This window comes from Molossus molossus, unplaced genomic scaffold (genome assembly GCF_014108415.1).
Source record: "Molossus molossus isolate mMolMol1 unplaced genomic scaffold, mMolMol1.p scaffold_m16_p_18, whole genome shotgun sequence".
NCBI lineage: Eukaryota > Metazoa > Chordata > Mammalia > Chiroptera > Molossidae > Molossus > Molossus molossus.
The window spans coordinates 4,604,204-4,622,137 of record NW_023425353.1 but is presented as its reverse complement, the minus strand read 5'-3'; the positions used below and the strand labels follow the sequence as shown (position 1 = coordinate 4,622,137).

Here is a 17,934-nt window from a genome sequence, read left to right as displayed (position 1 = left end):
TTGCTCATTAAAAACGAGCATTTGTTATAAGTGCAGTCAAAGGTCACAATGAAAAATGCTTGATGTTTCTTGAATTGTTTGTTATTCACTATCTGTATATTACTTAGATGGAAAATAATCAACTCTAAATTCCTACAACTGAATTAAAAAAAAAAAAAATGTCCCAGTAACAGTCATAGGTCATAGTGCCTTACAATATTATGTTCTGTAAAAGTTATAAATTCTTAGGTAAGCTCCACTCAGAAAGGAGCTCCCAGAAAATGACATTCGTAAGATAAAGTAGAATTGTAAAGAAACTTGCTTTTCATTTCTTCCTCCAGACAACAGAATTTAACATACAGAGTACTCAAGAGAAATATCACAAGTTAACTTTGCATCCCATTGTTTTCACTTTAGCAATAGATCAAACAATCAAGTAGACAATTTCACTGAAGCATGTCCAGCTAGCGAGTAAAATGATCACAGGAGATAATTATATTTCCCATATAGAAGATGATGACCAACTCTTTTTACGACAATTTTTCAGATTCAGTAAATGCTGCGTTTGCTATATCAGTGTTTACTTATCAGTCAACTACTGGAGCTCTTAAGGAACCCCAAGTTTCAGAAAAGAGAGACTATAACAAAACTTTTGGGCTGGGGGCATTTTAATTTCTCCATAGAATTAGTCAAAAACTCTGCTTTGAATATTTCCGCTCCTGGCCAAGATGAAATAACAGGAATTGAATTTACTCTCTCACTGAATATAACTAGGAATCCAGCCAATAAATATGAAACAAGTTTTTAAAACACCGAACATCAGATAACAAAGGGCAGCGGACCTGGAAGAGGTGAACCCACGACTGTCCCCAGGTACTGCCATGAGGTCTCCAGGCTGAGACTGGGACACAGATGGAGCAGGGGGCTGCCTGAGACGGGAGGCAGAGCTGAGAGACGGAGCCCGGAACGGATGGAATTTGCTGCACAGGGTCCCAGAGAAGACAGCTACGGAGAGAATCCTGGAGCTCGGCAGAGGGGGTCCTTGCAGATTCGGCAGAGTACCGATCACGGCATGAATGGGAAGGCTGGAGGAAAAACCATCTGAGAAGATGAAAGGGAAGAGTGCCTGCTCCTCACACAGGACATGGGCCTGTCTCCACCGGCCAGACTGCAAAGGCTCGTGATTCCGGGGGCGGTGAGCAGAGTACTCGGGAAAGTCTCACCTCAGCAGTGGGGAATGATTAGCTCCAGAATGTGTACTGCTCTGGGAGCCGGTCTACCAAATCATTAAGGTAAGACCTGAAAAAAATCAAACTGTTTCCAAGTAGCTAAACTATATCCTAAAACAAATGTCAAAAATATTTATAGGAATATAAAAATAAGCAGTATCCAAAAAGATAAAAATAAAAAATGTCCAGTATCCGATCAAACATTACCAGGCATGCAAATTGGCAGGAAAAAAAAGAACCCATAATGAGGAGAAAAACAAATCAATCAAAACTACCCAGAACTGACACAGATATTAGAATAAGTAGAAAAGGACATTAAAACATTTATTATAACTGTATCTCATTATGTTCAAAAGTTAAGTAGTCACATGCAAGATGTACAGAAGATCCAAATAAAAGTTCTAAAGATAAACTCCAATATATAGGATGAAATAAATGGCAGACTAGAGATAGATTTCAAAAGATGAATGAAACTGAAGAGACAGCAATAGAAACTATCCAAAATAAAATACTGGGAAAATAAATAAATAAATACAGTATCTCTGAGCTCTGGGACAATTTCAGGTGGCCTAGTATATGTGTAATTAGAATTTGCAAAGGACTCCTTTGTGGGGACAGAAAAAAATAATTTAACAAAAAATGGCTGAGATATTCCCAAATTTGAGGAGTTCTATGAACCCACAAGTCCAAGATGCTCATAAACACAATCACAAAAAAAAAAAAAAAGAAAGAAAAAAAAGAGAGAGAAAGAAAGCAAGCTATATCAAGGCACTTCATAATTAGATTGCTTAAAGTAGTGATAAAGAAAAAAATCTTAAAAGCAGCCAGAGATAATCAAATGTTTCACAAAAATGATAACAATGCCTTGTATATGTATAACATTTCTAAAAGTAATATGTATGAAACCGAGAACATAAAGGCTGAGGAGGGAGAAATAGAAAGTATACATTGTAAAGTTCTTGTATTACATGGGAAATGGTACACCATTCCTTGAAGGGTAGACTTGATAAGTTGGATACATGTTGTAAACCCTAAAGCAACCATGGAAATAACAAAACAAAGAGTTGTAGCTACTAATCCAATGGAAGTTAAACGGAATCATAAAATACTAAATAAATCCAAAGAAGGCAGAAAGAAGCAAAAAAAGAACTGATGGGACAAATATAAAACAAATAGCAAAATGACAGTGTTAAACGTGACCATGTGAATAATCACAATAAATGTAAATAACCAGTTAAAAGACAGAGATTGACAAAATAGATTTTTTAAAAATCAAAAAAATAAAGTAAAAAAATAAAAAATCAAGATGCAACTATATGTTCTCTACAAAAAATGCACTTTAAATATATACTCACAAATAGCTTAAAAGGATAAAATAAAGATTTATCATGTTATCACTTGTTAAGAGAAACTTGGACTGGTTATATTAATATCAAACAAAGCAGATTTCAGTATAAAAAATATTACCAGGATAAAGAGGACCATTTTATAACATAGCAATCGTAAATATTTATGTCATAATAACAGAACTTCAAATTACATGAAACAATAACACATAGAAATGCAAAGAGAAATAGAAAAATCCACATAATAGTTAGAGATTTCAATACCCCGTTTGATACAAGCAGACAATATCAAGACATGGTAGACTTAAACACCATTATCAACCAAGTTGATTTAATTAACATTTATAGACTGTTCCATTCAATGACAACAGAATTCATTCTTCCAAAGTGCACATAAACCATTTATGATGATGGGATATATTCTGGGCCATAAAAAAACAAGTCTCAATAATTGTAAAAGAATTTAATTCATACAAAGTGTGTTTTTTGACATTAGCATTAAATTAGAAATAAAAACAAAACAAAACAAAAACCCAGAAAATTTTCTAAAATTCCTCAAATACTTGAAAATCAAACTTTACCCTTCTAAATAACAATGGACAAATGAAGATATAGCAAAAAAAAATTTTAAATATATTTAAGTATATGAAAATGAAAACACAACATAGAATTTGTGGGATACCATGAAATCAATGCTTGGGGCACAGTAATTTTTAATTAGTGATCTCAGTTTCTATGTTAAGAAACTAAATAAGAGGAGCCTTGGCCAATGTGGCTTAGTTGGGTTAAGCATTGTCCTGTGCATTGAAGGGTTGCTGGCTTGATCCCTGATAGGGAGCATGCAGGAGGCAGCTTATCAATGTTTCGCTCTCACATTGATGTTTCACTCTCACATTGATGTTTCTCTCTCTCTCTCAAAATCAATTTAAAAAAAACTTTAAAAAAAATTTTAAAAAAACAAAACTAGCCCTGGTTGATTTGGCTCAGCAGTTAGAGCATCAGCCTGCGGTCCAGAGAGACCTGGGTTCGGTTTCTGCTAAGGGCACGTACCTTGATTGCAGTTTGTCCCCGGCCCTGGTTGGGTTGTGCAGGTGGCAGCCACTCTATGTGTCCTTTTCATGTCCATGTTTCTCTCTTTCTCTTCGTCTCTCCCCCTCCCACTCTATCTGAACAAAAAGTGGAAAAATGTCCTTGGGTAAGGAAAAAAATAAAATAAAATAAACAACTAAATGAGAAGAGTAAATTAAACCCAAAAGGAGAAGAAACAAAATAATAAAAAATAAAGATCATAGCAAAAATCAATGAAATAAGAGGATTCCAAAATGGCGGCGGAGTGAACGGAGCTACACAGACCGTCTCCCAGAACCAACCTGGAATTACAACTATAACACAGACAAATCGACGGGAAAAACCAACAGAAAAGCAGCTTGGAGGACCAGACAAGGAGGGACACTGACTCCATCCCGGTAGGCTTGCGAAGGCGCGAGACGGGGCTGGGAGCCCACGGTCGGCAGCTCGGCAGCGGCCTCAGCTGGGAGCAGCGCCCTCGGGTCACACTCCCAGGCGGCTCCACAGCGCAGCCGGGACAGAGGCTGAAACAGCCACAGCCACTCACCTTGGGCTCCGGCGGAGGGAGGGCGGACTGGACTGGAACTATGTCGGGACACTCGGGATTTGGGGGCACTCAGAGCTTTGGCTGAGTGCAGCCACTCAGGATGGTGGCCATATTGCTCCTTCCCAGGGCTCTGAGGAGAGGCAGCGGCCCCTCCCTCAGAGATCCAACCCCACCCTGTGGGCCACTGAAGTGCTAATTGAAGCTCACTAACAACCAGCATCTGCCCCACCCTCGTGAAATCCCCTTATGCCGAGCACCTGAGGGAGTTTTTCAATCAACGGACAACCCAAAACTCATCAAATAACTTCCACTGCTAGACTCCAGGCAAAAAGGTAGAGGATAACAGTACCTTTCCTGGTCTAGCAACTCTAACCAGGAAAGTAAGACTTGACAGTGGTGTCTTTCCTAGCTCATCTAAACCCAGGAGAGGGAGCCACAAACAGCAGAACACCAACACCCACAGGGAAACCTTGACAGGCTCCAAAGCCCACTGTGATAGCCAAAATGGTGAAACACAGAAACAGAAGCCAAATGGAAGAGCAAGAGACCTCCACCGAAGATGAGATCAATGTGGAGCAATTAGGCATGTTAACAGAGCTAGAATTCAGAGCCATGAACTTGAGGAAGCTCAACAGCATGAGTAAGGACATAAAGAAGCTGAAAATAAGCCAATTAAAAATTAAAAACCATCAAGAAGAGATAAAAAATGACATATCAGAAATGAAAAACACATTGGAAGGTTAAAAAGCAGAGTAGAGCGCCCTGGCCGGTTTGGCTCAGCGGTTAGAGTGTCAGCCTGCGGTACAGAAAAAGCAGAGTAGAGGAAGCTGAGGACCGGATCAGTGAATTAGAAGACAGGGTAGAAAAAATCAACCAATCAGAAAAACAAAAGGAAAAAACGATTAAAAAACAGGAAGACAGCTTAAGAGAATTGTGGGGCAACTGGAAACGTAATAATATTCGCATCATAGGAGTCCCTGAAGAAGAAGGAAATGAGCAAGGGATAGAGAATATATTTAAAAAAATAGTGACAGAAAACATCCCTAATTTGGTGAAGGAAGAAGGCATTCAAGTTCAAGAGGCATAGAGAGTCCCAAGAAAAAAGAACCCAAACAGGCCCACACCAAGACACATAGTAATTAAAATGCCAAAAATTAAAGATAAAGAGAGAATCCTAAAAGCAGCAAGAGATAAGCAACAGGTTACCTACAAAGGAAACCCCATGAGGTTCTCAGCTGACTTCTCACAAGAAACACTACAGGCCAGAAGGGAATGGCATGAAGTAATCAAGATCATGAAAAACAGGAATCTGAATCCAAGAATACTCTACCCAGCAAGGCTTTCATTCAAAATAGAAGATCAAATAAAGAGCTTCTCAGACAAAAAAAGGCTAAGGGAATACATTAGCACCAAACCAGTACTGCAAGAAATGTTAAAAGGACTGCTGTAATTAGCAGGAGAAATGGGAAGAAATATAGAACCACACTAAACAAAAATGGCAATAAAGAAGTACATATCAATAATCATCTTAAATGTAAATGGCTTGAATGCTCCCATAAAAAGACACAGAGTAGCTGATTGGATAAGAAAGCATGACTCATCTATATGTTGTTTACAAAAGACCCACCTCACAACAAAAGACTCATATAGGTTAAAAGTGAAGGGATGGAACAAAATTTTCCAAGCAAATGGAAAGCAAAAAAAAGGTGGGGTAGCAATACTCATATCTGATAAAGTAGATTTCAAAGTGAAGGCCATAACCAGAGACAAAGAAGGCCACTACATAATATTGAAAGAATCTATCCAACAGGAAGATATAACCTTGATAAACATATATGCACCCAATATAGGAGCACCAAAATATATTAAAAATCTTCTGGGGGACTTCCAAGGAGAAATCGACAGCAATACAATCATAGCAGGGGACTTCAACATCCTGTTGACAGCACTGGATAGATACTCTAGGCAAAAAATTAGCAAGGAAACAGAGACTCTAAATAAAGCACTACACCAAATGGATTTAATAGATATCCACAGAGAATTACATCCCAAAACTACAGAATTCACATTCTTCTCAAGTGCACATGGGACATTCTCAAAGATAGACCACATGATAGGACACAAACTAAATCTCTACAAGTTCAAGAAGATTGAAATCATATCAAGCATCTTCTCAGATCACAATGGCAGGAAACTAGAAATCAATTGCAACAAGAACATGCAAAGACATTTGAACACATGGAGGCTAAATAGCATGTTATTAAACAATGAATGGGTTACTGAGGAGATCAAGGAAGAAATTAAAAACTTACTGGAAACCAATGAAAATGAACACACAACAACACAAAATTTATGGGATGCAGTGAAAGCAGTTTTGAGAGGGAAGTTCATAGCACTACAGGCCTACCTCAAGAAACAAGAAAAATTTCTAATTGACTGTCTAACCTCACAACTTAAAGAATTAGAAAGCAAACAAAAAGAAAACCCCAGGGCAAGTAGAAGGAAAGAAATAGTAAAGATCAGAGCAGAAATAAATGAAATAGAGACAAAAAAAAAATAATAATAAAATTCAAAGGATCAATGAAACAAAGAGCTGGTTTTTCTAAAAGATAAACAAGATTGGTGGACCCTTAGCTAGACTCACCAAGAAACAAAGAGAGAAAACCCAAGTACACAAAATCAGAAATGAAAGAGGAGAAGTAATAACCAACACCACAGAAATACAAAAGATTGTTAACAGCTTCTATGAACAACTATATGACAACAAATTTGACAATCTAAGCGAAATGGACAAATTTCTGGAAACACACAGTCTCCCAAAAATGGACCAGGAAGAGATAGAAAACTTGAACAGACCAATAACAACTAAGGAAATTGAAAAGGTAATCAAGACTCTCCCAGCAAACAAAAGCCCAGGTCCAGATGGCTTCACGGGGAGTTTTACTGAACATTCAAAAAAGAACTAACACCAATTCTCCTCAAACTATTTCAAAAAATTCAAGAAGAAGGAAGACTTCCAAACACGTTCTATGAGGCCAGCATAATTCTAATTACAAAACCAGAAAAAAAACACTACAAAGAAAGAAAACTACAGGCCAATATCCCTGATGAACATTGACGCCAAAATCCTGAACAAAATACTAGGAAATTGGATCCAGCAATACATCAAAAAAATTATTCACCATGACCAAGTGTGATTCATTCCAGGGATGCAAGGCTGGTACAATATTCGCAAATCAATAAATGTGATACACCACATAAACAAAATGAAGACTAAAAACCACATGATCATATCAATAGATGCTGAAAAAGCATTCGACAAAATCCAGCATCCATTTCTGATAAAAACGCTCAGCAATGTGGGAATAGAGGGATCATATCTTGACATAATAAAGGCCATATATGAAAGACTTACAGCCAACATAATACTCAATGGGCAGAAACTAAAAACATTTCCATTAAGAACGGGAACAAGACAGGGATGTCCACTTTCGCCACTCTTATTTAACATAGTACTGGAAGTCTTAGCCACAGCAATCAGAAATGAGGAAAAAATTAAAGGGATCCAAAGTGGAAAGGAGGGAGTGAAACTGTCATTATTTGCAGATGACATGATATTATACATAGAAAACCCTAAAGACTCCATCAAAAACCTACTAGACTTAATAAATGAATTTGGCAAAGTAGCAGGATACAAAATTATCATCAAGAAATTGACGGCATTCTTGTACACCAATGATGAACTCACAGAAAGAGAAACTGAAAAAACAATCCCATTTATCATCATGGCCAAAAAATTAAGATACCTAGGAATAAACTTAACCAAAGAAGTAAAGGACCTATTTGCAGAAAACTACAGGACACTGAAAAAAGAAATAGAGGAAGATATCAAAAAGTGGAAGCACATACCCTGTTCATGGATTGGAAGAATTAACATCATTAAAATGTCCATACTACCCAAAACAATCTATAGATTCAATGCAATCCCCATCAAAACACCAACGACATATTTCACAGAACTAGAACAAATACTTCAAAAGTTCATATGGAACAAAAAAAGACCCCGATTAACCACAGCAATCTTGGAAAAAAAAAACAAAGTAGGTGGGATCACAATACCAGATATCAGGTTATACTACAAAGCGACTGTAACCAAAACAGCCTGGTACTGGCACAAGAACAGGCATATAGACCAGTGGAACAGAACTGAAAACCCAGAAATGGACCCAAAGCAATGTGCTCAATTAATATTTGACAAAGGTGGCAAGAGCATACAGTGGAGTAAAGACAGCCTCTTTAATAAATGGCGTTGGGAAAATTGGACAGCTACATGCAAAAAAATGAAACTAGACCATCAACTTACACCATACACAAAAATAAACTCAAAATGGATAAAAGACTTAAATGTGACCCGTGAATCCATAAAAATTCTAGAAGAAAATGTAGGCAAAATTTCGGACATCATATGGAGCAGAATCACTGATACATCACCTAAGGCAACAGAAACAAACTAATGAACACATGGGACTACATCAAAGTAAAAAGCTTCTGCACAGCAAAAGAAACAATCATCAAAATGGAAAGGCAACCCACTGTATGGGAGAACATCATTGCCAACGATACATCAGATAAGGGGTTAATTTCCAAAATATATAGAGTGCTCATACAACTCAATAAACGGAAGACAAAGAACCCAATTAAAAAATGGACAGAGGAGCTGAATAGACACCTCTCCAAACAGTACATACAAATGGCCAAGAGACATATGAAGAAATGCTCAACATCACTAATCATCAGAGAGATGAAAATTGAAACATCAATGAGGTATCAGTTCACACCTGTCAGAATGGCCGCCATCAACAAATCATCTAACAACAAGTGTTGGCGAGGGTGTGGAGAAAAGGGGACTCTAATACACCGCTGGTGGGAATGCAGACTGGTGCAGCCACTATGGAAAACAATATGGTGTTACCTCAAGAAATTAAATATTGAACTTCCATTTGACCCAGTGATCCCGCTTCTAGGAATATACCCTAAGAAGCCTGAAACACAAATCAGACAGAATATATGTACCCCCATGTTCATAGCAGCACTATTTACAATAGCTAAGATCTGGAAATAGCCCAAGTGTCCATCAGTAGACGAATAGATAAAAAAGCGGTGGTACATATACACAATGGAGTACTATGCAGCTGTAAGAAAGAAAGATCTCTTATCCTTTGAGACGACATGGAGGGACCTGGAAAGTATTATCCTAAGTGAAACAAGCCAAGCAGAAAAAGACAAATACCACATGATCTCACTTATATATGAAATATAATGAACATAACAGTCTGAGGAATACGGTAGACCCAGAAACATGGAAGTAGGCCACAAACTGACATTCCTCAGAAGAGGGGGTGGGGAGGTGGGAAGAGATAAACCACAGAACTTATATGCATGTATGCATGACCAATAGACATGGACAACTAAGCCAGGGACAGGGCGGGGGTGGGTGGAGAGGGGGGTGCCAATGAGGTAAAAAAGAGAAATATCTGTAACAAAAAAATAAATAAATAAATGAAAAATCAATGAAATAGAAATATAATCAATGAAACAGAAAAATGTAAAATAACAGAGAAAATTATTTAAACCCAAAGTTGGTTCTTTGAGAAGTTCAAAAGTGATACTGGACCAGAATCACCCCCAATGGGAGACTATGTTTATTTGTCTCACCTGGGCCTGGTGACTCCACCTGGCTGAGCTTACTCCTGTAGAGGGGCTGGCTGCACCCAGCGTAAACTGGCAGTGTGCCCCTCCTGGAGACTCTAGCAGAGGGTGAGTGCTTTGGCTCTGGAGTAAAGGGCACTTTCCCCTCGTTGAGTGCTTGACCATGTGACCTGCCTCCCCAACCCCCAAGTAGGGGACCCACTAGCCCTGTCCTCCCAAACCTGCTTGCCCCATCCTACCAAGCTTGCAACCTGTGGAAGAATTAGTGGATTGCAGCCAGCCTGGGTCCACTCTATAGTCTTTCTGTGGAAGGTTCTGGAGGAAGACCGAGCAACCTCAGGAGGAGGCAGAGTCACTGACAGGACCTATGAATAATCACTTTAAATGTAAATGACTTAAATGCGTCAATCAAAAGACATAGGGTAGCTGATAATAAACAAGACCCATATATATGCTGTCTTCAGGAGGCCTACCTCAGGACAAAAGGTACATACACACTAAAAGTAAAGAGGTGAAAAATGATACTTCATGCAAATGAAAAGGAAAGAAAAGCTGGGATAGCAATACTTATATCTGAGAAAGTAGACTTTAAAATAGACAAAGAAGGACACTATATAATAATAAAAGGCGAAATCCAACACAAGGATATAACCCTTGTTTATGCATCCAACATAGGAGTACCTAAATATGTAAAGCAAATCTTGATGGACATAAAGGGAGAGATCTACAGTAATACAGCCATAGTAGGGGATTTTAATACTCCATTGACATTAATGGATAGATCTGCTAGACAGAAAATCAATATCAAATGTTGGCCTTAAATGACACACTAGTTTAAATGGATTTAATTGATATCTTCAGAGCATTTCACCCAAAAGTAGCAAAATAAAGATTCTTTTTCAAGTGCACATGGAACATTTCCTTGGATAGACCACAGGTTAGGACACAACACAAGTCTCAGTAAATTTAAGAAGATTGAAATCATATCAAGCATCTTCTCTGACCATAATGCTATAAATCTAGAAATCAATCACAAGAAAAAAACAACTAAAAACACACAAAGACATGGAGGGTAAATAATATGTTACTAAACAATGAATGGGTTAACACTGAGATCAAGGAATAAAACAAAAAATACCTTGGAAAAAATGAAATTGAAAACACAACAACCCAAAATCTGTAGGACACAGGGAAAGCAGTCCTAAGAAGGAAATGCATAGCATTACAAGTCTACCTCAAGAAACAAGAAAAAGCTAATAACCAACCTAACTTTACACTTAAAGGAACTTGAAAAAGAACAACAAACAAAGCTCAGAGTGAATAGAAGAAAGGAAATAATAAAGATTAGAGCAGAAATAAACTAAATAGTGTCTAAAAAAAAAATACAAAAGATCAATGAAACCAAGAGTTTATTCTTTGAAAGGATAAACAAGATTGTCAAACCTTTAACCAGACTCATCAAGAAAAAAAAGAGAAAGGATACGAATACAAAAAATGAGAAATTAAAGAGAAGTAACAACTAATACCAAATGAACACAAGGAATTGTAAGAAATTATTATGAACAACCATATGCCAACAAATTGGACAGTCTGGGTGAAATGGATAAATTCCTTGAAACATACAATCTTCCCAAACTGAATCAAGAAGAATCAGAGTCTGAATAGATAGATTATAACTAGTGAAATTGAAACAGTTTTTTTTAAAAAACTCCCCAAAACAAAAGCCCTGGACCAGATACCTTCACAGGTGAATTTTACCAAATATTCAGAGAAGAACTAACACTTATTCTTTTCAAACTCTTTAAAATATTCAAGAGTAGAGGAGACTCCCAAGCTCATTTTACAAGCCCAGCATTATCCTAATTCCAAAATCAGATAAAGACACAACAAAAGTCCTGGCCGGTTTTGCTCAGTGGTTAGAGCAATGAGTCGTGGGTTCAATTCTAGTCAAGGGCATGTACCTCAGTTGTGATTCGTCCCAGGCCCTGGTTGGGGTTGTGCAGGAGGCAATCAGTCGGTGTGTCTCTCTCACGTCGATGTGTCTCTCTCTCTTTCTCTCCCTTCTACTCTATCTCAAGATAAATGGAAAAATATCCTCAGGTAAGGATTTAAAAAAAAGACCTAACAAAGAAAGAAAATTATAGGCCAATATCCCTAATGAACATAGATGCTAAAATCCTCAACAAAATATTAGTAAACCAAATCCAGCAATACATTAAAAAGATCATACACCATAATCAAGTGGCATTTATTCCAGGGATGCAAGGTTGGTAAAGCTCAGCAAATCAGTAAATGTGATTCACCACATAAACAAAATGAAATACAAAAACCACATGATCCTACCAACAGATGCAGAAAAAGCATTTGATAAAATCCAGCACCCATTTATGATAAAAACTCTCAGCAAAGTGGGAGTAGAGGGAACATACCTCAATGTAATAAAGGCCACATGTGACAAACCCACAGCCAACATCATATTCAATGGGCAAAAACTAAAAGTTATTTCCTTTAAGGTTGGTAACAAGACAGAAATGTCTGCATTCACCACTTGTATTCAACATAATACTGGAAGTCCGAGCCACAGCAGACAAGGAAGAGAAAGAAAAGCCATCCAAATTTGAAAGGAAGAAGTAAAAGTGTTATTATTTGCAGATGACATGAGAGAACCCTAAGGATTCCACCATAAAACTACTAACACTGATAAATGTATTCAGTAACTTAGTAGAATACAAAATAAACATGTAGAAATCAGTTGTAAATACCAATAATAAAGTATCAGAAAGGGGAGCTAAGAAAACAATCCCATTCACAGTTGCTTCAAAAAGAATAAAATAGCCTTGGCTGGTTTGGCTCAGCAGTTAGAGTGTTGGCCTGTGGACTGAAGGGTTATGGGTTTGATTCCCAGTGAAGGGCACATACCTGGGTTGCAGGTTCAATCTCTGACCTTGGCCTGGGTCGTGTGGGAGGCAACCAGTCTCTCTCACATTAACAACAACAACAACAAAAAATAAAATAACTAAATACCTAGGAATAAATTTAACCAAGGATGTAAAAGACCTATATTCAGAAAATTATAAGGCATTGAAGAAATAAACTAAAGAATATACAAATAAATGGGAGTTTATACCATATTCATGGATAAAAATGATTAACATGATTAAAATGTCCATACTACCTAAAGCAATCACAGATTCAGCACAGTTCCTATCAAGATACCAATGGCATATTTCATAGAACTAGAACAAATATTCCAAAAATTTGTGTGGAACTAAAAAAGACCTTGAATAGCAACAGCAATCGAGAGAGAGAACAAAGTTGGAGGAATCACGCTACCTAATATCAAACTATACTACAAGGCTACAGATATGAAAACAGCTTAGTACTAGCATTAAAACCAACATATAGATCAATGTAACAGAACAGAGAACCCAGAAATCAACCCACACCATTATGGTCAATTAATATTTGACAAAGGAGGCAAAAACATACAAAGGGTTAAAGATATAAATGTTGTTGGGAAAACTAGACAGATGTGTGCAAAAAAAAAATGAAAGTATACCACCTCTTATACCACACACAAGAATAAATTCAACATGGATTAAAGACTTAAATATTAGACCTGAAACCATAAAATTTCTAGAAGAAAATACAGGCTGTACGCCCTGGCCGGTTTGGCTCAGCGGTTGGAGCATCCGCCTGCGGTCTGGAGAGACCCGGGTTCGGTTCCCGCTAAGGGCATGTACCTCGGTTGCAGTTTGTCCCCGGCCCTGGTTGGTCGTGCAGTGGCAGCCACTCGATGTGTCCCTTTCACATTGATGTTTCCCTCTCTCTCTCTTCCTCTCTCTCCCTCCCACTCTATCTGTACAAAAAATAGAAAAATGTCCTCAGGTGAGGATAAAAAAAAAAAAAAAGAAAATACAGGCCGTACAATCTTGAACATTTCTCATAGCAATATTTTTTCTGATATATCTCCTGAGGCAAGGGAAACAACAACAACAAAAAAACAACAAATGGGACTACATCAAACTATAAAGCTTTGCACAGCAAAGGAAACCATCAACAAAATAAAAAGACAACTCACTAAGTGGCAGAACATATTTTTTTTTTTTTTAAATCCTCACCCGAGGATATTTATTTTTCCATTTTTTGTACAGATAGAGTGGGAGGGAGAGAGAGGAAGGAAGAGAGAGAGAGAAACATCGATGTGAAGGGACACATCGAGTGGCTGCCACCCGCACGACCAACCAGGGCCGGGGACAAACTGCAATCGAAGTACGTGCCCTTAGCGGGAACTGAACCCGGGTCTCTCTGGACTGCAGGCCGACGCTCTAACCGCTGAGCCAAACTGGCCAGGGCAGAACATATTCACTGATACATCTGATAAGGGGTTTAATATTCAAAATGTATAAAGAAGTTATAAAACTCAACACCAATAAAACAAACAATCCAATTAAAAAATGGGCAGAGGCCCTGGTCGGTTTGGCTCAGCAGTTGCAGTATTGGCCTGCGGACCAGAGAGTCCCAGGTTCGGTTCCCGCTAGGGGCATGTACCAAAAAAATAGTAATAATAAAAATAATAATAATAAAAATAAAATAAAATAAAAATGTTGTTTAAAAAAAAAAAATGGGCAGAGGACCTGAACAGACACTTCTCAAAAGAGGATAGACAGATGGCCAATAGACATATGATAAAATGTTCAATGTCACTAATCATCAGAGAAATGCAAATTAAAACCACAGTGAGATGTTACCTCACACCTGTCTAAAGGCTATCATCAGTAAATCAACAAACAAGTGTTGGTGGGATGTGGAGAAAAGGGACCCTCGTGCACTGTTGATGGGACTGCAGACTGGTGCGGCCACTATGGAAAGCAGTATGGAGTTAACTTAAAAAAGTACAGATGGAACTGCCTTAATGATTACAATGTCTCAATGATTCCACTTCTGGGAATATATCCAAAGAAATCCAAAACATGAATTCAAAAGAATATATGCACCCCTATGTTCATTGCAGCATTATTTACAGTAGCCAAGATTTGGAAGCAGCCCAAGTGTCCATCAGCAGATGAGTGGAGAAAAAAGCTGTGGTACATTTATACAAGGGAATACTACTCTGCCATAAAAAAAGAGGGAAATTTTACCCTTTGCAACAGCATGGATGGACCTGGAGAACATTAGGCTATACTGGCACAATAACCTGGTTATTATTTAACAGAAAAGGAATAAAGGGAAGACCAGACAATATAGGCATGCCATTTGTACAGCTTCGCCAGGAAGCTTGCAATGAACACTGGAGATCTGTTCCCTGCTGATCCATGGGGGAAGGGCCTGGACAAAGGCAATTTAGACACATGCCCAGTAAGGTCTGAATGACATGGGAGGTGCCTACCTGTCCATCATCCCTAGGAGTGAGTCAGAGGCCAAAACAGATGTGGCCACAACAAGTGCACGAAACCTGAATATTGAATCTCCTGGACAAAGGAAACTGGCCTCTGCTTGCTGTCTCTCACTGCTTGAGGCAGGCTTCTGGCTCTTGGGGTTCCCATGCCCTGTACCCGACATGTGGCCCACAGCCGTGTGGGATTCCATGCAATAGACCAATGAACGGAATCTGTACTAGTCCTACGCTGGACACAGCTGCACCATGGAATGGACACTCTGGACTCTGGCCTTGCTTTTTGCTTTGCTAAAGCCTCAGCCACCCCTCTTCCAGGACTGGCCTGGGGGAAATGGGACACTGGAAACTGAGGAATGTAATTTCAGGCAAATAAAGTCTTCTATCACCTCTCATTCTCCTGTTAGGGCCTCGAATAGCTTGTTCCAACTGCACCCTGAGAACACCATTCCCATTAGTGACGGAGGAATCTGATTCTCCAGTAACAAAATGAGCCAGTCGAAGAAAGACAAGTACCATATAATTTCACTCATAGGTGGAATTTAATGAAAAAAATGAACTACCAAGCAAAACAGAGATAGACTCATGGATAAAGAGCAGGCAGACAGCTCTGCGGGAGGGAGGGTGTTATGGGGAGTGGAGGAATTGAGCAAAAAAGAAAAAAAGAAAGAGAAAGAACTCATGGACATGGACAACAGTGTGGTGATTGCAGGGGGTAGGGGTGGTGGGTAGAAGTGGAAAAGTACCCTAATGGTGATGGAACAAAATATAATAAAGAGAAAAATAAAAGGATGCTTCACTGTAGGTGACTGAGATACTGCTTTAAAGTACCTAACTCTGAGCAGAGGCCCCTGAGCAAGCCCGGGTTTAAAATATGCTAAATGTGGGTACTACTCTGCTAGGAAAGATGTTTGGTCTGACTTTTTGGAGGCTGCAGTCACAATCTGATTAATGCCTCTTTCTGTCTCTCTGGGTGGAGCATTATCTGCACTGAGGTGGTGGACCTTGTGCGTGAACACGGTTCCCGGGCAGATGGCTGTCTTCCCCACTCGGGCTTTGAGAACAGCTGCTTGTGGGGTAGGAGAATAGGCGGGAAAGACTGCGGCCCTTCTGCACTGAACGTGAACGCGCAGGCGAGCTGCCTCCAGCCGCGGGCACCTTACCTTGTGCACGCAGGACTTCGCGTTCAGGAAAAACAGCTCCACGGTGGTTTTATCCTTCAAAAACGCTATGCTCTCGATGTAAAATCTGGAAAACAGTAACAGAAGTTGGTTTCTTCACATTTCTTTCCTTCTCCCAGCACGATTTCATTTCTTCATGTAATTTCCCCAAAGTAGAGAGAGAATTTTGAGAAACCAGAGCACAGAGGACACTTGTGCTTTCTTCCCCCTGGCAAGGTGGCCTGCACTCTGTGCGCGTAGGTGACGTGCAGACGCGCAGAGGAATCTCCGTGTGGTCTGTGTCGGGAGGAAGGCGAGGTGACCGGGAGCCACAATGGCCTCCATCTGCAGCCCCTTCACCTGTGCTGCCCGTTCCTGGACACTCTGGGGGCTCACGCGTCTCAGACCGCTGGAAGCTGGCCCAGGGAGCTGTGGAGGCTGAAGCAGAGGCGGAGTAACACTCCACAACTGACCCTCGGGGCCTGCTGGCAGCTCTGGTTTTCAGACACGGGGGTGTGAGGGCCCCAGGCCTATGGCCCACCTACCCCCACCGGCGGGGGAGTTGCAGTACCACCCGCCCCCTTCCCTGTCATCCTTCCAGGCTTAGGGATTTCCCCTGGCTGGCAGCCAAACTCTCAGCAGCACTTAACCTTGGTCTTTTCTCATGCAAATCAGGCCACTTGGGGCTCCACTCTCCCCACTGGGCTTCTGCTACCGACAGTGCGTGGCCAGAGGTCAAAGGTCCCTCTGTTAGGAGAGCTGATAGCTCCAAGTGGGGAGGGGGGGCGGACCTTCACAATCTGTTTTCATAATCCCCCCACGATGAAGCTGGTGGTCTCTGGGGTGGGGGGTGGCCAGCCTTGGCTCAGTTTTCTCAGGAGTCGGAGCCCCACGTGAATAAAGCAGGAAGAATACAACGCCCCAAGGCGCTCGCGGCTCGGTCCTGCCTCAGAACTTTGCTCCCACAAGCCAGAGTCCAGATAAAGCCAGGTTGACCTGGAACAGGGGCTTGCCCTTGGCCCTGCGAATCCCCGGGCCGTGGCCGGCGGCACCCTCCCCACCCCAGACAATGACAAAGCATTTAAGAAAGGAATAAAACTGAAAAAGGCCCTGGGAGATGTTATCACTGAGATGGTAAAATCACTTGGAAAATCCCACCTCTAATCTAATGTTGAATCTTCAAGAGAAGTTTCAGAAAGAGAATAAATCCTTTCTATTTTTACATACAAGGGTTTAAGTCACTTCTAAGTGAGATTAATGAAGATTGATGAGTGTTAGGTTTGTGAGAAGAGCAAGTTAGGGATTAAGGCAGGGAGGGGAAGGCAGGGAGGGTTAAGGCTGGGGAAATAGGCTTGGAATCGGAGACTGCAAGGGTCCCACCTCTGAGTGTGGCCTTGGGCAAGTCAGTTAGCTTCTCTGTCTTTCCTAAAATGGCTCAGATTGCATTTACCTCACAGGGTTTGGGGGATTAAATGAGATAATATATGTAAGACACTCAATA

The 17,934-nt window shown here is 40.0% G+C and overlaps 1 protein-coding gene across 1 annotated transcript in view; it reads right to left on the bottom strand.

The window, feature by feature from the left end:
- Window positions 1-17,934, bottom strand: part of FRMD4B (FERM domain containing 4B) — a 189,715-nt gene that overhangs the window by 91,722 nt on the left and 80,059 nt on the right. The window contains exon 5 of the mRNA XM_036267152.1: window positions 16,437-16,521. Coding sequence (XP_036123045.1) covers window positions 16,437-16,521 — 85 coding nt within the window. The remainder of the gene's footprint in view (window positions 1-16,436; window positions 16,522-17,934) is intronic.